The sequence below is a fragment of the Idiotropiscis lumnitzeri genome, chromosome 13 (genome assembly GCF_059441095.1).
Source record: "Idiotropiscis lumnitzeri isolate Australia: NSW breed Sydney's pygmy pipehorse chromosome 13, RoL_Ilum_1.0, whole genome shotgun sequence".
Classification (NCBI taxonomy): Eukaryota; Metazoa; Chordata; class Actinopteri; order Syngnathiformes; family Syngnathidae; genus Idiotropiscis; species Idiotropiscis lumnitzeri.
Window position 1 is genome coordinate 366,268 of NC_142403.1, and position 18,344 is coordinate 384,611.

At 45.5% G+C, this 18,344-nt stretch overlaps 1 protein-coding gene and 1 pseudogene across 12 annotated transcripts in view; both read right to left on the minus strand.

Annotated features, from left to right (window-relative positions):
* The window catches only part of nlgn1 (neuroligin 1), a 342,392-nt gene that overhangs the window by 42,866 nt on the left and 281,182 nt on the right, over positions 1-18,344 (minus strand). For all 12 annotated transcript variants that reach the window (XM_088312255.1, XM_088312253.1, XM_088312249.1 and 9 more), the window contains one exon: positions 9,147-9,224. In XM_088312255.1, coding sequence (XP_088168381.1) covers positions 9,147-9,224 — 78 coding nt within the window. The remainder of the gene's footprint in view (positions 1-9,146; positions 9,225-18,344) is intronic.
* Positions 3,486-5,767, minus strand: LOC148323994 (uncharacterized; annotated as a pseudogene).

Sequence of the window (18,344 nt, forward strand, 5' to 3'; positions counted from 1 at the left end):
ACACATATATATCAGAATCAGAAATCCCTTTATTGTCATTGTACAGTGTGCAACGAGATTAGAAAGCTCCCCTCTCCAGTGCAATACAACAATAATTTAATCAAATATATAAATTAGATAAGAGAATAAATAATGTGATGGAAAATAATACGAAATTGGATAAAACACATTACGTCGCTGTTCTGCAAGGTAAGAGTGGTCGTGTGTGTGTGTGAGAGTTCAGAATGGTGATGGCTCTCGGAAGAAACTGTTTTTCAGTCTATTAGTCTTTGATTTGATGCACCTGTAGCGACTGCCAGAGGGCAACAGGTCAAACAGGTGTGAATTCGGGTGAGTATTGTCTTTGATGATATTGAGAGCTCTGCTGAGGCACCGGGTGGTGTAGATGTCCGACAGGGAGGGGAGAGGGCAGCCTATAATCCTCTGCGCCGTTTTGACTGTCCTCTGGAGCCTCACTCGGTCTGCCTCAGTGCAGCTGCTGTACCAGGTGGAGACACAGTAGGTCAGCAGGCTCTTGATGGACGAGTGGTAGAAGGCCAGCAGCAGCTTCTTGTCCAGATTGAATTTCCTGAGGACCCTCAGGAAGTGCAGACGCTGGTGGACCTTCTTTACCACTGCTGTGGTGTTGTGTGTCCAGGAGAGGTCATCGGAAATCTGTACTCCCAGGAACTTGAATGTGTGGACCCTCTCCTCCGCTCAGCGTTCGGGTGGAGGACGTGTAGGGGCCGAGCAACACAGTCTGTTGGTTAGAAAGTCCTTAATCCAGATGCGTGTGAGGGCAGGGAGGCTGAGAATGTCCAGTTTGGAGATGAGGATGTCTGGTATGATCGTGTTGAATGCCGAGCTGTAGTCCACAAGGAGCATCCTGGCATAGCTCTGCTGTTGTTCCAGATGGCCCAGCACAAAATGCAGAGCAGTGTCGATGGCGTCCTCAGTGGATCTGTTTGCTCGGTCTGCAAACTGGTAGGGGTCCAATGTGGGAGGAAGGCAGTCCTTGATGTGTTGGAGAACCAGTCTCTCGAAGCACTTCATGATGACTGGCGTGAGAGCAACAGGACGGTAGTCATTCAGGAGGACTGCGGGTGACTTTTTCGGGACTGGAATAATGGTGGAAGTCTTCAAGCAGGAGGGGATGACTGCTTGAGCCAGGGAGCGGTTGAAGATCATGCAAAAAAAAAATGTAATAGTTGGTGGGCACATACTCTGAGGACCTTGCCTGGTATTCCGTCGGGTCCAGTAGCTTTCCTGGGATTAATAGCCAGGAGCACGCGCCTCACATCGTGTTCCTCTATGGTGAGTGAGGCGGAGTTGAGGCATGGAGTGCGGGGGTGTGACGGTTGGGGTGAGTCAAAGCGAGCAAAGAAGCAGTTTATCTCCTCTGCTAGCGCCGCACTCGGGTCTACAGATGTCATGCTGCAGCCTCAGTAGTTGGTGATGCTCTGTAGACCCTCTGTTGCTGGCAAGGTGGGACTCCAGCTTCCTCTTGTAGTCCGTCTTGGCTAGTTTAATGCCTTTTTTCAGGTCAGCACAAGCCACAGGGGACAGGAACTCTGTCACCTGACCTGAAGGCAGCGTCGCGGGCCTTGAGGAGAGAGCGAACCTGGCTGGACATCCAGGGTTTCGCGTTTGGGAAGGTCTGTATGGTCTTGTTCAGGGACACAGTTTCCATGCAGAACTTGATGTAGTCCAGTACACTTTGTGTGTAAACATCAAGGTCCTGATGATCAAAGAGGTCCCAGTTGGTGTCTTGAAAGCAGTCCTGTAATTCAGTCATGGCGGTCTCTCGCCAGGTTTTCACAGTCTTTGTGGTGGGCCTGGATCTGCGTCTGAGAGGGGTGTACGCAGGTGTGAGCAGCAAGGACAGGTGGTCTGATTGGCCGAGGGGGCGAGTGGGAAGGCTCTGTATCCGTGCTTGATGTTTGAGTACACATGGTCAAGAGTGTTGTCTCCCCTCGTTGGGCACTTGACATGCCGGTGGAACTTTGGGAGTAGTCTTTAAATTGGCCTTATTAAAGTCACCCGCTACTAAGTGAACGCCATCAGGGTGGGCCCGCTGTTGTTTATCGATGACGCACGCAAGTACCGAGAGCGCCGTGCTAGTGTTAGCATCAGGAGGGATGTAAACAGCGGTGAGGAGCACTACTGTTAGCTCCCTCGGGAGGAAATAAGGCCGGCATTTAACGGACATGTACTCGATGTCAGGGGAAGAGTTCTTCTCAACGATCACACTGTTATGGCACCTGTTCTCATGCACGTAAACACAGAGCCCCCCACCCCTGCTCTTACCGGTGTCTCTCGTTCGACCGCGCGACGTAGCGAGCGCCCAGCTAGCTGGATGCGAGCGTCGGGAACGTTGGCGTGCAGCCAGGATTCCGTGATGATGATCACAGAGCTGTCTCGCACATAGCGGTTTCCCAGGATTTGTAATTCCACACCGTCGGTTTTATGGAATACGGATCTGGCGTTGGTGAGGTACAGACTCGGCAGTGGTTGCTTGTGGGGCTGCTGTCGTAGCTTTACTAGGACACCGGACCTGCAGCCCCGCTCTGCATCCTCTCTCTCTGTCGTCTGCGTCGCCTCCCGGTCCCAATGACAATCCACGGTGAGCCGGGCGGCCTCGCTAGTTCGTCGTGAATTTTGCGATCATAGCAAAATTCCTCTGTGATGGTCATTTTGTATCGATATCCAAGGTCCACGATGTCCTGACGGGTATATTGATAATGTGCCGCAGTTGGTGTTAATAAGACAAACGTAAACGTAAATAAGAAGTAATAAAGAGCACTGGGAGGGAGAGCCGTTAGCCGCTGCGTCTATGCGCGCCGCCATCTTGGCAAAAGAATAAATAAATAAAATAAATAAATTATATATATATATATATATATATATATATATATAATTTTCCCTTCAGGGGTTGCCTGTCAGGATCGCCGGTCGGCGAGGTGGGGAAAGACCCAAGGTGCGAGGAAGCAGGGGAAAAGGGTAGCTTAAAGGGAGTTTATTAACTGAATCAAACAAAGACAAACAACGTGGCAGGGTGCAAAAAATAACAAAGGGGCAACCTAAAACGTGACTACACTGGGTCGAGAACGAGGAACAAAGAGAGTGACAAATACTGAGGAACGTGAACGTGAGCAAGAACGAGATCGGGGAGCGTCCGTGACAGTCCTCAATGGAGCAGACAAGGCGAGGGTGGTAATGTCCGTGAGAGGGGCAATCGCGTATCGCGGGCGTAGCAGGAGCAATGTTCCGACGCAGAGCTGTCGGCAAGGGGTGGTTAAATAGTCCGGTAATTTGGGGGAGCAGATGGGAATCAGGTGTGTGACGGTAAACGGGGAACAGGTGCGTGGCTGGTGGGGAATGAGTGCTGAGGGGAGACGCCCTACTCAGCTGACAAACATAAACAAAGAGCACATGGCAGGAAGGTGACGAAAACAATAACAAAAACACTGACATGACCGAGACGGGTCATGACATTGCCACTACAAATCAGTTGCCTCCATCTAACCCTGTCCTCTGTCTCCTCTGCTCTCACCCAACTACTTTCATGTCCTCTTTAACTACATCCATAAGCCTCCTCTTTGGTCTTCCCTTAGACCGCTTGCCTGGCACTTGGAAACTCAGGATCCTTCTGCCAATATACTCACTATCTCTTCTCTGGACATGTCCAAATCATCTCAGTCTGGCCTCTCTGACTTTATCTCCAAAGCCCCTAACATCTGCTGTCCCTCTGATGTACTCATTCCTGACCATTTTGGTCACTCCCAAAGAGAACCTCAGCATCTTCATCTCTGCCACGTCCAGCTCTGCCGCTTGTCTTTTCTTCAGTGGCACTGTCTCCAGACGAGACAGCATTGCTGGTCTCACCACAGTTCGAAAAAATTTTCCTTTCATTTTCGCTGAAACTCTTCAATCGCACATCACACCTGATACTTTTCTCCACCTGTTCCAGCCAGCCTGCACACACTTCTTCATTTCTTTTCCACACTCTCCATTGCTCTGGACTGTAGACCCTAGATACTTAAACTCCTCCACCTTCTTGGTCTCTTCTCACTCTTCCTCTTGGGTCCCTCTCATTTACACACAGATACTCCGTCTTGTTACGGCTAATCTACATTCCCTGGCTTTCCAGGGGAAACCTCCATGCCTCCAGCTTCTCCTCCACCTGTTCCCTGCTCTCACTACATATCACAATGTCATCTGCAAACATAATGGTCCATCAAGATTCCTGTTTAACCTCGTCTGTCATCCTGCTCATTACCATAGCGACGAAGAAGGTACTCAAAGCTGATCCCTGATGTAGTCTCACCTACACGCTGAACTCCTCCATCATACCTACAGCACACCTCACCACTGTCTTACAGTCCTCATACATGTCCTGCACCATTTGAACATACTTCTCTGCGACTTAAGACTTCCTCATACAGAACGACAGTTCTTCTCTGGGCACTCTGTAAGATCCTCTTGAACAACCCAGTCAGAAATTCTACTGCTATCTGGCACACACATTTCCATACCTCCGCAGGTATATTATCAGGGCCGAGTGCCTTTCCGCTCTTCATCCTCTTCAATGCTCTTCTCATTTCATCCTTACTGATCTTTGCTACTTCCAGGTCCACAGCAGTCGCCTCTTCTTCTCTTTGTTCTCTCTCATTTTCCTCATTTATCAACTCTTCAAAGTACTCTTTCCATCTTCCAATCACACTACTAGCATCTGTCAACACACTTCCATTCCTATGCTTTATTACCATAACCTGCAGCACGTCCTTCCCATCTCTGTCTCTCTGCCTTGCCAACCTGTATAGATCGGTCTCTCCCTCCTTACGGTCCAACCTCGCATACAAGTCATCGTAAGCCCCTTGTTTGGCCTTTGCCACTTCCATTTTCAGCTTCCGCGGCATGTCCCTGTATTCCTGTCTACTTTCTTCAGTCCTCTCATTGTCCCACTCTTAGTTAATCTCTCTCTCTGGATCGATTTCTGCACCTCCTCATTCCACCACCAAGTCTCCTTATCTCCTTTCCTCCCAGATGACAAACCAAGGACTTTCCTACGTGTCTCCCTGATCACATTTGCTGAAGTTGTCCAGGCATTTGGGAGCTCCTCCTGACCATCAAGAGCCCGTCTCAACTCCTTCCTGAAGGACATACAACACTCTTCCCTTTTCATCTTCCACCATTTTGTCCTCGGCTCTGCCTTTGCCCTCTTTATCGTTTTCACTAACAGGGTCATCCTACACACTACCATCCTATGTTGTCTGGCTACACACTCACTTATCACTACTTTGCAGTCTGTGATCTCCTTCAGATTACATCATCTCCACAAGATGTAGTCTACCTGTGTACACCTACCACCACTCATGTAGGTCAACCTATGTTCCTGCCTCTTTTGGAAGAAAGTATTCACAACAGCTATTTCCATCCTTTTTGCAAAGTCAACCACCATCTGTCCTTCTGCGTTCCTCTCCTGAATAACAAACCTGCCCGCCACCTCATCACCACTGTTTCCTGACCCAAGATGTCCATTGAAGTCTACACCAATGACAACGCTCTCATTTCTAAGGATTCTCACAATCATTTCATCAAGGTCCAACCAAAGGTTCTCCTTCACCAGCTCACAACCTACCTGTGGCGCATACCCACTAACAACATTGAACATCACACCTTCGATTCATATATATATACACACACATACAGTGGCCCGACTGCTTAGCACGATGGCCTCACGGTGTGAGACAGCAGCGGTCGTGGCTTCGATCCCGGCTCCAGCCTTACTGTGTGTCATGACCCGTGTTGGTCATGTCAGTGTTTTTGTTATTGTTTTTCTTCACCTCCCTGCCATGTCTTCATTCTGTTTATTTGGTCAGCTGAGTGGGGCGTTTCCCTTCAGCACTCGTTCCCCACCAGCCACGCACCTGTTCCTCGTTAGCCTCACACACCTGATGCCCATCTGCTCCCCTAATTACTGGACTATATGAACACCTCACTCCAACAACTCATTGTCGGTGCATTGCTCCGTTTGGACTGTCACGACCGCTCCCTGATCTCGTTGACGCTCATGTTCTCGCTCTCGCTCCCGCTCTTGCTCCCGCTCTTGTCCCTAGTTTTTGTCACTGTCTTTGTTCCTCGGTTTTTTGTTCTGTGTAGTCACGTTTAGTTCGTCTTTGTTATTTTGCACCCTGCCACGTTTGTTTGTCCTAGTACCTTGTTTGCCTTTTGGTTTTGTTTTGTTAAATAAATTCCCTTTGAGTTACCCTTATCCCTGCTTCCTCGCATTTTGGGTCCACCCCCTCCTCGCCGACCGGCGAACCTGACACTGTGTGGAGTTTGCATGTTCTCCCCGTGCCTATGTGGGTTTCCTCCGGGTACTCCGGTGTCCTCCCACAGTCCAAAAACATGCATGGCAGGTCGATTGAGCATTCACATTCATACCTAGGGGCAATTCAGTGTCTCTCACTGGGAGGCCATCGTGCTAACCTGCCCAGTTTAAGGTACTGCTTTTGTTTAATAAGTTAATGGTGTTGAATATATACTTCACAAGATAAGTATAGTCTAACTTTTATTTTCTAAGGAGCTGTTTATTTGTCAAATATGCTGTAATATGTTGGTTAGAATGCACCACAGAAGATGGGTCATTTCTCAGATCATTTATTTTGTATTCGTACAAATTTGTTTTGTTCTTTGTTTTCATGGTGCTGTTTTTTTTTGTTAATGTTGCTAAGTATGCACAGCAGAAAATGAGTCAGGTATTGCTAAAATAGATTTCATTTAATGTAAAATGTTTACTTTTGAGTGTAAACAATTGTAAGTAGCTTCAATAAATCAGAAATCAGAATCAGAAAGGCATAAAAAAATATCGAACCATGAAACAAATGTACCGAACCAAACCGTGAATTTTGTGTATTGTTGCATATATATATATATATATATATATATATATATATATATATATATAATCAAAATGAGCAGTTTCCATTTTGTTCCATTTACTGTAAACCTAATAATCAAGTAGAAAATCGATATTGGAATGTGTAAGCTAAATATTTCCGCAGAGTGAAAGGAGGATTTTTGTTTTACGGCGAGCTCCGTGGCGGGGCGTCTCGCACCGGTCGAAGAACAGGCGGGCGGCACACTAAGGCATGCGCTCGCAGATTCCCCGGTGTTGGAGAATGATGACCCGCAGGACGGAGGAGCCTTCCACCACCACAACCGGCAGCCATAGCATAAGCTAAAATGAAGTGTAAGTACCCGCCCAACGTACCCAATATTCATTGGGAGGTGTGTGCAAGGCTCGCTATCTGCAGTTCCTGTCCGGTTTCTATGCTTGACTCATTCCATTCGGCGCAAGGACGTCAGTATTGTAACAGAAAAATGTGCACTAGTTGTATGGTGCAATATGGTTTCCTGCAGTTATGCAAAGCACATCAATATATACTGTACATTTAAAAAATTCTATTTTCAAATAAATCTATATATAAAGTAGGTAGAACACTTGTACTCAGTTATTCTATAAGTAGCTCGTATGCTGAAAAAGAGTTGGCACCCCTGCTCTAAGCGTTTCCTAGTCAACACCTGTCCACTCTTTCTTTTAAAATCTAAGTGACAGCGCCACACAGTGGTCAACACAAGTAATAGACAGATTGTCTTTTATACTTTCTTTAAAACTTTCATGCTCTTGACTTGAAAAATTGTATTTGACGAATGAAAAAAAGTTTCTTTCCTAAGCAAAAGGAGGACCAACAAGATCATCAACAACTTCTGTTGGATGTACCCACATGTGATAAAGTTGGAGAACTAACAGATGATGTCGTAAGTGCAACTTGATACAATAAAATACAATACAACTCTATTTATATAGCGCATTTCACAACAGCTGGTGCTGTAACAAAGCGCTTTCTATATGGTGTAACTACTGGATACTCAAAGGAAAAGCTATGTAATTTTGTTCTGAGACCTTTTTTTCCAATAGAAAACAGGTGTTGAAAGCCATTCACAACAGCAAAAAAGCAGCTACGTTGTTTGACAAACACTGATTTTCTCAAGGGTGGAACTACCGCCAATTGTCACCATGGAGGAAGAGGAAGTGGTGGAGACAATGGAAATACTATCCAAGTATGTTGGCCATGAGGAGGACCTGGATGGGGAACGAAAACAGCTGATCTCAGGAGCAGCTGCATTATGATCATTTGGAGTATCGATATAAAGGTGGGTTGTAAAGATGATCACGTTACTGGCACGCAATTTATGTGGCATATCCTCACAAAAAGTGGGTGAAAAAGTGCGTGCGGTAGTAAGCTGCATTAATTTGCCTTTTCCAACTTGGTCTCTAAATCTGTTTTACAACTCACTATTTTATGGCATAATCTAACGATGAGGTTAAGCGCTGCCTCATTGTCTTGAAAAGGGAAAAAACGTACCATTAGTAATCGTCCTTAATGTGCGTGTTACAAGTTGGTCTGAGAGCGTATTTACTTTTATTTTCAAACTATACCACACAACTTCTGGCCTGACATTGCTCTTCCAGCCTGACAGTGCCACTGCTTGACAATGCCCCGAACTTTTATTTTGAAAGGTATCCCACCATTTTCTGCCTGACAGTGCCCCTCCTCCAGCAAGATCCCCTTGAGGGTTGCAGAACTAGGTGCTTTCTTCCATGAATTCAGAACCAAAACCATTCTGTGAGTTATAGACGATGAGCAGAATTGCTGACGTTTCCCACAAATGAGTAAGTATTAATATTTGGATTTGAAAATTAATTTTACAGCATAAAGATTTGTTTTAGGAGGTATTCATTTTTTCATATTGATCTGTATATGCCTTGCCCAAACCGAATCCCAGACTCTTCCTTCTCGCCTCTACTTCTGTATTACTACTGAACTGTTCAGGCCAGATGGCCACCTCATGCCGAGTCTTTGTTCACATTGAGATATCTTACATGAAAGGATTTTTTCTCTCACAATCCTGTTTTATTGCCACCCTCTGTTGCTTTTGGATTCCACAAATAGTGCTTTGTGCACACGTGTGGTTTAGTTTTCCATTATTTTTTTAAGGCATTTTTTCATTGAATGTTTGTTGAATTGAGAATTTACATTAAATAAATAACACCAGATTGAAAATAAATAAATCAATAAATAAAAACATAAACTTCCTACCTTGGTGGTGGTGGGGATAAGCTGAGTGACATCATTGAGGCTGTGCAAGTGGGGAACCAGCTCCAACCATAAATTAACCTGAGGAGAAAAGAAAATATTTAAGAAGAAATTATATGAATTTTTGATTGATCTATCTACATACTTACCGACCGACCTACATTCCTATTCGCTCACTCACCCTACATACACTGTAAAAAAAAGTAAAAAAAAAAAAAAAAAACCCCAATAAATTTACAATAGTATACTACTGTTTTTTTAATAATAATAATAATTGCAAAATACTGCTAAATATTCATCCATACCATGTAAATTAACAGTTAAATCAGTCAGTTAACAGCAACGATATATGTTATATTATATAACAGCATAAAACTATGGATTGCTATAAATTACTGATGAAAGAACAGTATCTGTATTTTTTAATGTAAAAGAGTGTGAAATAATCATTCCCTCGCGTAAAATAATAGTTAATGTTTGGTTAAGAAGAACAAATTGTAATTTAACGGTATAAAGAAGTGATTTCTGTCAAGCAGTGGAGATTGGCACTACATTTCTATCATCGTTTGACGCAAAATACATTCCACTTCTTTATTGATCACTTTGCATCAAAATGAACCACAGGGTTCGCAGGCAAGCTGGTTTGGTAAATACAACACAGTCTATACACAAAGAAGGGAACACAAGATATTTATCATCAATACCTCGAAATGGGAGGAACACTTTAACCAGACACTTATTTTCAGTTGGCAAAGACAGGCGAATAGTACGGCATGTTACTGGATGCCTTTGTAATATAGGATTATGGTAGCACAATAAGGTAGCAGCAGTACACTGTTAAAAAAAATACGGTAGGTGTATTGTAAAATAATAGGAAAATATTGGCATCTCTGTTGCCAGTAATTCTTTACAATGTATGTCCCTCTCTCCCTCACTCTCTCCCCATCCCTATTGCCATTCTCTCTCTCTCTCTCTCTCATTCTCCCTCATGTTTATAATTCACCACAAAGAACAGTATGTGTTTAATTGACCTCCCCGATTGTTTTACTGAATTCACAAGATCTAAAAGGAAAACTACACGCAAAGCTCAGTATGAGAAACAACAACTGATTCACTTGCTTTTTGATCACTGTTTTAAAAAACAGCACTTTGTCCTCATTCTAAAAAGTGTTTTCTTTTTCCACAAAGCTGCAAACAAAACCACATGGGAGCTGCTGCTGCACTCACACCAATGGGGGCACAGACATCAGTTGAACCAAACTGCTTTAAACTATTTTGTAAGCACTTCTATAATAAAACCTTTAGAGTTTTGCATTGTTTTGATGATTCTGCCTATCAGCCAAGAATTGCGTGGTGCGTGGCTGTCACCAATGAGAGCAACGTCTCCTGGGGCAAAGTTCCTTCATTTGTGGTTGTCAAAGAAATGAGTTTGTCATATCAAGTTTCAAACTATGCTTACAGGTCAACTGAAATTCAAGTAAACATTGTACCCTTGTTATCCAGTGTTAACAGAAGTGCCTGCACTGATAGGAAGAGACAAGCCAGGCGCACATTCCAGACTGATACGAAGTAGAAGTGTCTGAGAACCAAGGACACAAACTGAAGTCACACTGGCCTTTATGCGAGGGGTGTTTTCATTCTGTATGAGTTGCTTATTCAAATTGCCTTGCTGTGATAAAATAAAAACCACGCGGGAACAGGAAGCAGTAGCTTGCCCCTGACTGCTCAGGGGGCTGCTCCTCGCGAGTGACAAAGACGATCTTGGCTGGTTGATTCATTTGTTCAGGCGTGTTTGATAGAAACATCCCTGACATTACTTGGTCCTTCGGTTGCCGGGTGAAAACGTGTGATCTGCGGTGGATGATTGACGACGACTGAAAACTGCGTCATCGTGAAAGTCCTTCCTTCCTGGAGGCCGGTCCTCGGACATCCTCCACAGAGAGGAGCACAAACTTCATCCACGAGCCGCGAGTGTCTCGGCCAGCAGAGAGATTGTCACAGGTCAGTGGTTGTATACAACAGGTTTCGGGTCTTTGAAGACCGAGAATATAGATTTAACTTAGTTGGAAGACTCGGACATTACAGAATTAACTGTTGTTTTTTCTGGAAGACGGACGGATTAAGGGATTCCTTTTCCGGTAGAGAGTGCAAATGTAGTTGATTATATCTGCTCGGACAGTACAGAATTAAATGTTGTTTTTTCTGGAAGACAGATTTAGGGGTTCTTATTTCTGGTAGAATACAGATGTAATTATTACTATATTTGGAGGTGATAATACAACGTTAACAGTTATTTCTAGAGGATGAAAATAGTTTATCTATTTTCACGGGCACAGAACTGATCCACTGTGAGTGTGAATGTGTATTGTATGAATGTCCAACATTTGAGAAATCTAAAACTGACCGAGGGTTGTGAGTAAAAACACACAGGAATACCCGCTCCAAGTTGGGAGTAGAAGCTTGGTATTCGACCCAGAGTCAGGCACTTTGAATTTTTCTCAACACTGAGGAACCATAACTAGACATCTAGAATAATTAAGACCGTCAGAAATGGCGGCAAAATTGATGAAGGAAATTAACTGTCCACTTTCCGAATTTGAAATAAAAGAAAAATGTCGTTTAGCTGAAATAGAAAATAAAGGGACAACAAAATTTACCGGAAAGTGGGAGGAAAAATATAGATTTTCTGGAAATGTTGACAATTGTGAAGAATTGGACAGACTTCTAAGTAAAGTGTCTCTTAAAAACAAGCAGAAGAGAAAAGACAACACCCATAGTAAACAGTGGTTTTGTTGCAAAGCCCTTCTTGATAGGGCTCGACAAATTCGAGGTTGTAAGATTGCAGAAAAGAGAAAGAAAGCAGATGACGACTTGACAACTACCGTCATTAAATCAATTGATCAAGGTCGGAGTGTGACACAAAAACCACCAAGTCACACTCCAACCACAATTGCGGAATTTGATAATACGATGCCAAAGACACACAAGCAAAATTATATCCGTCTTTGCCATCATATTGTCAAACGACAGATAAAATATCTGAAGAACAAACATTACAGAAAAGAAAGATAGCGAATGTGTAGAAAAGAAAAGGAATGTGAAAAGAAGGAATCAAGTTTGACAAGAAATTTGTAATTATGTGAAAAAAAAAACAATTTAAATTGACCGACTTGTCAAATGGAGGAGAAAATCCTAAATTATGCACAAAAGTATGAACGCGTTTGAGCAGAAAAAGAAAAGAAAGAAAAAGTCCCGTTCTAAACATTAATTTTTCAGGACCAAGTCGTGACAAAGGAGGATCACGTGACGTAAAAAACAAAAATAAAAAGCAAGTATGGAAGCAGTTCTACATCAACGTGCGTTTTACTTATTAGGCCGTGATGCACTGACGCAATTGGACATTAATATCAGAATCAATAAGCAGGGGCGAATTGAAACAAACGTCAAAACCTTAAAAGGGCACATTACTATTGGTCGCTACATTTAGAAAAAATAGGGCGTCAATAAAATACTAGTAGTAGCTCACAATAGAATCCGTTCGGGCGGTGACATGCAACATGTGGTTAGTCTGCATGTGACTATCAGATACAAAGGATGCCCAGGTGCTGACCCCGAGTATATAGGTATATAAGTAAGTACAGTAATACCCCGCTACTTCGCGGTTCACCTTTCGCGGGTTCAGTGCTTCGCGAGTCTAAAAAATATTCGGGGGCATTGTAGTTTCGCCGAGCGGCACGAGGGGGCGCTGGAGCGGTTAGACGGCCGGCGTGCGCCGAAGAAGAGCGTGGGCGAAGAGGAGAGTGGACGAAGAAGAGCACGTTCCCCCGGGCACGATCCGGGGCGACGTTTCGCGCGGTTCGGACCGTACGAGAGCTCCGGAGGAGGCCGGCCGGCGTGCGTGACAGTTACGCCGAATAGGAGCACCTTCCCCGGGCACGGGCAGTGTCAAGCGGCCCCTAAGTTTAACCGAATGGAAGCTCCGGAGGAGGAGGGCATGCTCGCGTTACAGTAAGCCGAAGAGGAGCACCTTCCCCGGGCACGGGCGGTTCCAAGCGGCCCCTAAGTTTAACCGAATGGAAGCTCCGGGGGAGGAGGGCGGGCGTGTGTCACAGTTAAGCCGAATAGGAGCACCTTCCCCGGGCACGGGCGGGGCGAAATGAGGGCGGGGCGAAATGAAACCGAGTTCAACCGAACTGAGACACGCTTCGGGGGAGCAGGTCCGGCGTGCGTGACAATTAAGCCGGAGAGGAGCACCTCTAGCACCTCTTCCGCCCGGGCACGAGCGCAGCGCGAGGCTGTCAGTTATGAATGAATAAATAAATAAATGAAAAATGCCACCTTTCATTTCACAGGGCACACCGGACGGCGTACCAGCAGGTAAAAGTCGAAGTAATTAAATAAATACAAAAAGAAGTAATTGAATAAATACAAAAATAATGGCTGGGGAATAAAAAAATAATGTTTTAATAATATATATATATTTTTTGTTATAACATGAATTTCATTCTTTCTCTCTCTACCCGTATATATATATATATATATTTTTTTTTTTATTTATTTATTTATTTTTTTAAGCATTTTTGAAGGTGCGCCGCTACTTCGCGGATTTTCAGTTTTCGCGGGTGGTCTCGGTCCCCATTAACCGCGATAACCGGGGTATTACTGTATATAAGTGTTCCTGAAATTGGCTGTACAGCGAGTGCTAATAAATCACATTTACTAGGAGAGGGAGCAGTGCTTTGCAACTGTTTGCCTGGTGCGCGCAAAGTGAAACCGTTCCTCCTGGCCAGCATCAACACATCTCACTCGCAAAGCCTCAAAAGTAAGTGACTTACTTAGGCCACATTTCGACTCAAAAAGGGCGCATTGTCAGTGATAAGCAAAAAGAAAAAAACCTACCAGAGCCCTAAAACCAATAACAAAGAAGTAAATGTCTTTTCTAGAGGTGTGCAATTATTGTCGGGCATGGATTGCAAATTACTCAGAAATCACACGACCATTGCTGGACATCATTTATGATAAGCCAATGAATGGAAAAAAAATAGTTTGGACACTTGAGGCTGACAAAACTTTTGAACTTGTCAAGCGTGAACTCATTGATTAAGCTGTATTAGCGCTACCAAATTACTATGAGCCATTTGCGCAAACAGTGACTGCAAAAATGGTTTCATGACCCCCGTGTTGCTGCAGAAGCACGGGGCAAAGTGAAACTAGTTGCATCTTAGTCACAACAATTGGATCCCGTGGCGAGCGCCACGTCAGAGTGTGTTCAAGCAGTCCTCACCGCTGCTTTAACGGTTGAGGCATCTGCGGAGATTATCTTGCTCCACAAATTAACATTGAAAGTGCCGCACAAAGCTGCAGTCCTTCTTTTGGAATAAAAAAAATGACATTTTTGTCTATCACAAGACATTCACATTGCACGGCGACCTAATTGTCACAGGGACACATTACACTGATAAGGTGCGGTACGATCAGCCCAGCATCACTTTTTCCCGCACCAGTATCAGGCACGCCACACGAATGTGGAAGCCGCGTCCAAATTACCACCAAACAGCGACCTGACCTCATAGACACTTTTCTCCCGACTGGAGAGACATTTTTTGACGGCCGCAACGGGGTGGGATTTTTTTTTTTTTTAGAAACACAAACTGAAATTTAGTTTCAAGGGATATTAAAGTCTGTATGTTCAGGACAAGCAGCAGAATTTTCTGCACTGATTCAGGCTTGTAAGATGTTTTCTAAACGAAAAAAAAAACTTTTTACAATTTGGACTGGCAGCCAAGATATATGTTCATGTGTTCTGTCGACATTGGGCAAACAGGGCTTTTAAAACCACAACAGGAAAAGAAGTTGTGCATAAAGCACGTCTAAGTAGCTATTTGTAATTCAAAGCTCACCTAACAGGAAATGAGCCAATTACAATTGGAAACCGCCTCGCTGAAAATGCAGCGAAGGCTGCAGCCCAAGGCATGACCTCAAGGTCGACACAGCACTACTAAAAGGGGAAATGAACACACACACACACACAGCAAATCAACTTGACAATTTGATCTCACGTCAGAAAAATGCACCACTTATTGAACACACACATTGGGACAACAAAAGTGAAAACATTGCTGAGGACAGGGTCAGCAAATTGGCAGATGGCAATCCCTGGGTGCCTAAATCATTATTTGAAGGGGCAGCAAGATTGACACATGGGCTATATATATGTATATATATATATATGTATATATGTATGTATATATATATATATACATATATATATATACATATATATATATACGTATATATATATATATATATATATATATGTATATGTATATACAGTGGTCTAAGGCGCCGCGTTTCGGTCCCAGTCTCCCCAGGAGGCCTGGGTTCGAATCTCGAATTTTTGGCTGCCAGGATGGCCGAGTGGTCTAAGGCGCCGCGTTCAGGGCCCAGTCTCCCCAGGAGGCCTGGGTTCGAATCTCGAATTTCCCCATTGTGGGACTAATAAAGGGAATATTATTATTATTATTATTATTGTTATTGCTCAGCCCAGCCGAAAGAGAAACTATGGCGCTTTGGTTGGTGCCCTAAGATGGCATTTTGGACAATGCAGTCAACCTAATGTTCTACGCTCAGAGCTCTCTAACAGGCAAAGACAGGCTGGTGAACCACTCCGTGTATTAGCGAATGACATTGAAACCCCGTCAAGGCGTGCATATGCCCATATGCGGACTGATGTGCAGAGTGAGGTGGCCAGGGACCAGTTTATCCGGGCCATTACCCCAAGAGAATTGCGCATCCCGTACTCTTCAGGAGGCACTGGAGCTGGCCGTGGAGAGAGAGGTCATAGGGGACACCACACGGATTGACCATGTTGACGGCAATGTTGTGCTATCTGCCACACTGGTGAACCAAATCCAAGAGAAACCATCATGGATGGATGAGCTGACTGAGCTTATTTGCCCTAGCACACTGCAGTCGCCACGTAGTGGTGCCCGTTCCCGACGGGGCCCTCCAGTGTGTTAGGTGTGTGACCAGTCTGGGCACATTAGCGTGCTGTGCCCAAGAAGGCAGATGGTCAGGGAAACGGGCCGAGGTCTGTGTAGAGTGGACGCCGCAACCCCTGCACCTGTGTCCCAACACGCGTTGTTTCCTGGAGACGGAACCCAACCACACAGATGGGGGAGTGGGGCTCTATTTTTCCCAGAAACAGATTATACAGCAGAGTCTGTGAGGGTGGTTGGCTGGACCCATTCAGGGGATTTCTGCCATGTCCCCATTTCAATGGGGGGGGGGGGGGGCTCATTGCAGAGCCCTTGTCGACACCGGCTCCACTGCAACACTGTTGAGGCCTGATATGTTCCCAGCCGGAGCACAATTGGAATCTACGTCAGTCAAGCTTCGAACAGTGACAAGCGAGCTCACCCCTATGGTTGGAAGGGGGGTGGTGACTATACAAGTGGGGGGACCATGCATGAACTTTCGGGTTGAGTCGCCGCGGTACGAGAACCCTGCATCGTAGAACTAGACTTTCTACGAACAGCCCGGTGCGTGCTTGACCTGGGGGAGGAACACGTTGGCTTTTCCAAGAGGCCCCACAGTTGAAATGGAAACCTGCCGTTCGTCCTGGACGCCAATGCCAGCAATGTCGGAATAGGGGCAGTTTTGAGTCAAGTGGGGGCGGAAGGGGAGAGAGTAGAGGCATACTTCAGCAAAACCTTGAATAAGGCTGAACGGCGTTATTGTGTCACACGAAGGGAACTGCTGGCAATTGTGAGAGCCATAAGCCATTTTCGATATCTGTCCGGTTTACCCCTCACTGTACGCACTGACCATGCGGCACTCCAGTGGCTATCGTCTTTTAAGGGGCCTGAAGGACAGATTGCACGCTGGCTTGAAGAACTGGCGCCATATGTCTTCCAAGTGGAGCACAGGGATGGAAATCGCCATGCAAACGCTGACACTATACCTCTGCTGGCTGCCGCTTCTGCGATAAGAGAGAGAGACCCGAGAGAAGGATCTTTGTGGTGATGAGCGAAGTCCCGTGCATGATCATGTCGACCCCGTATGTAGAGAGGCGCAGGTTGTGGATGCACCTGAGTGGAGGAAACAGCAGCAACAGGATGTTGACCTCCGACCTGTATTACAGTAGGTAGAGTTGGGTCAAACCCTAAGTGGGAGGAGGTCGCTGGACACTCGCCTGCCACTAAAGGACTGTATTCAAAGATTGGGACTCTCCAGGTCAAGGATGGGGTGCTCCAGAGAGCTTGGAAGGAGCCTGCTACTGGGGAGGATAGATGGCAGGTGGTTGTCCCCAGGGCTCTGAGAGAGGTTGTGTTGAAATCCTCTCATGGGGCTGCAGGGGCAGGACACTTTGGTGTGTCGAAAACACTTCGCAGACTCCGGCGAAGTTTCTATTGGGGTCAACTAAGGAGCGATGTTGGGGACTTTTGTCTCCGTTGTGACCTCTGCACAGCGCACAAGGGTCCTCCAGGCCAGTCTCGTGCCCCCCTCCAACAGCTAGCAGTGGGTGCTCCTATGGAGAGGATTGCGGTGGACATAATGGGCCCATTTCCACGCACTGACAAAGGCAACCGTCCTAGCTGCTATGGACTATTTTACGAAATGGCCAGAAGCATATGCCATCCCCGACCAAGAAGCAGAGACTGTTTCAGATGCGCTGGTTGAAGGCATGTTTACAAGGTTTGGGGCAGCTGAGGTCAAGGGAGAAACTTTGAGTCGGCTGTGTTCACTGCAATGTGTGAGCAGCTGGGCATGAGGAAAACGCGCACAACACCTCTACATCCTCAAAGTGATGGGCTCATTGAGCGCTTTCAGAGGACCTTGGCAAAACAACTTACAATTCTCACAGCGGAGCACCAACGAGATTGGGGCCTAGTTAGTTTTGTGGGCCTACAGGTCCGCTGTACAGGAATCCACTTAAAGTACACCTGCCCTGCTCATGCTGTGGTGTGAGCTACGGACACCAGGGGAAATGGCTTTTGCAGACCTCCTGATACATCAGCCGTGCCACCAGGACCGGAGTATGCAAGGAGACTCCAAGACAGGTTGGATTCAGCACATGTCTTCGCTCGCGACCATCTACAGAAGGCAGGTGTAAGGCAGAAAAGGAATTATGACATGAAGGCCAGAGGGACGGACTTTAAGGCTGGAGACCTGGTTTGGTGTACAGTCCAAAAAGGAAAA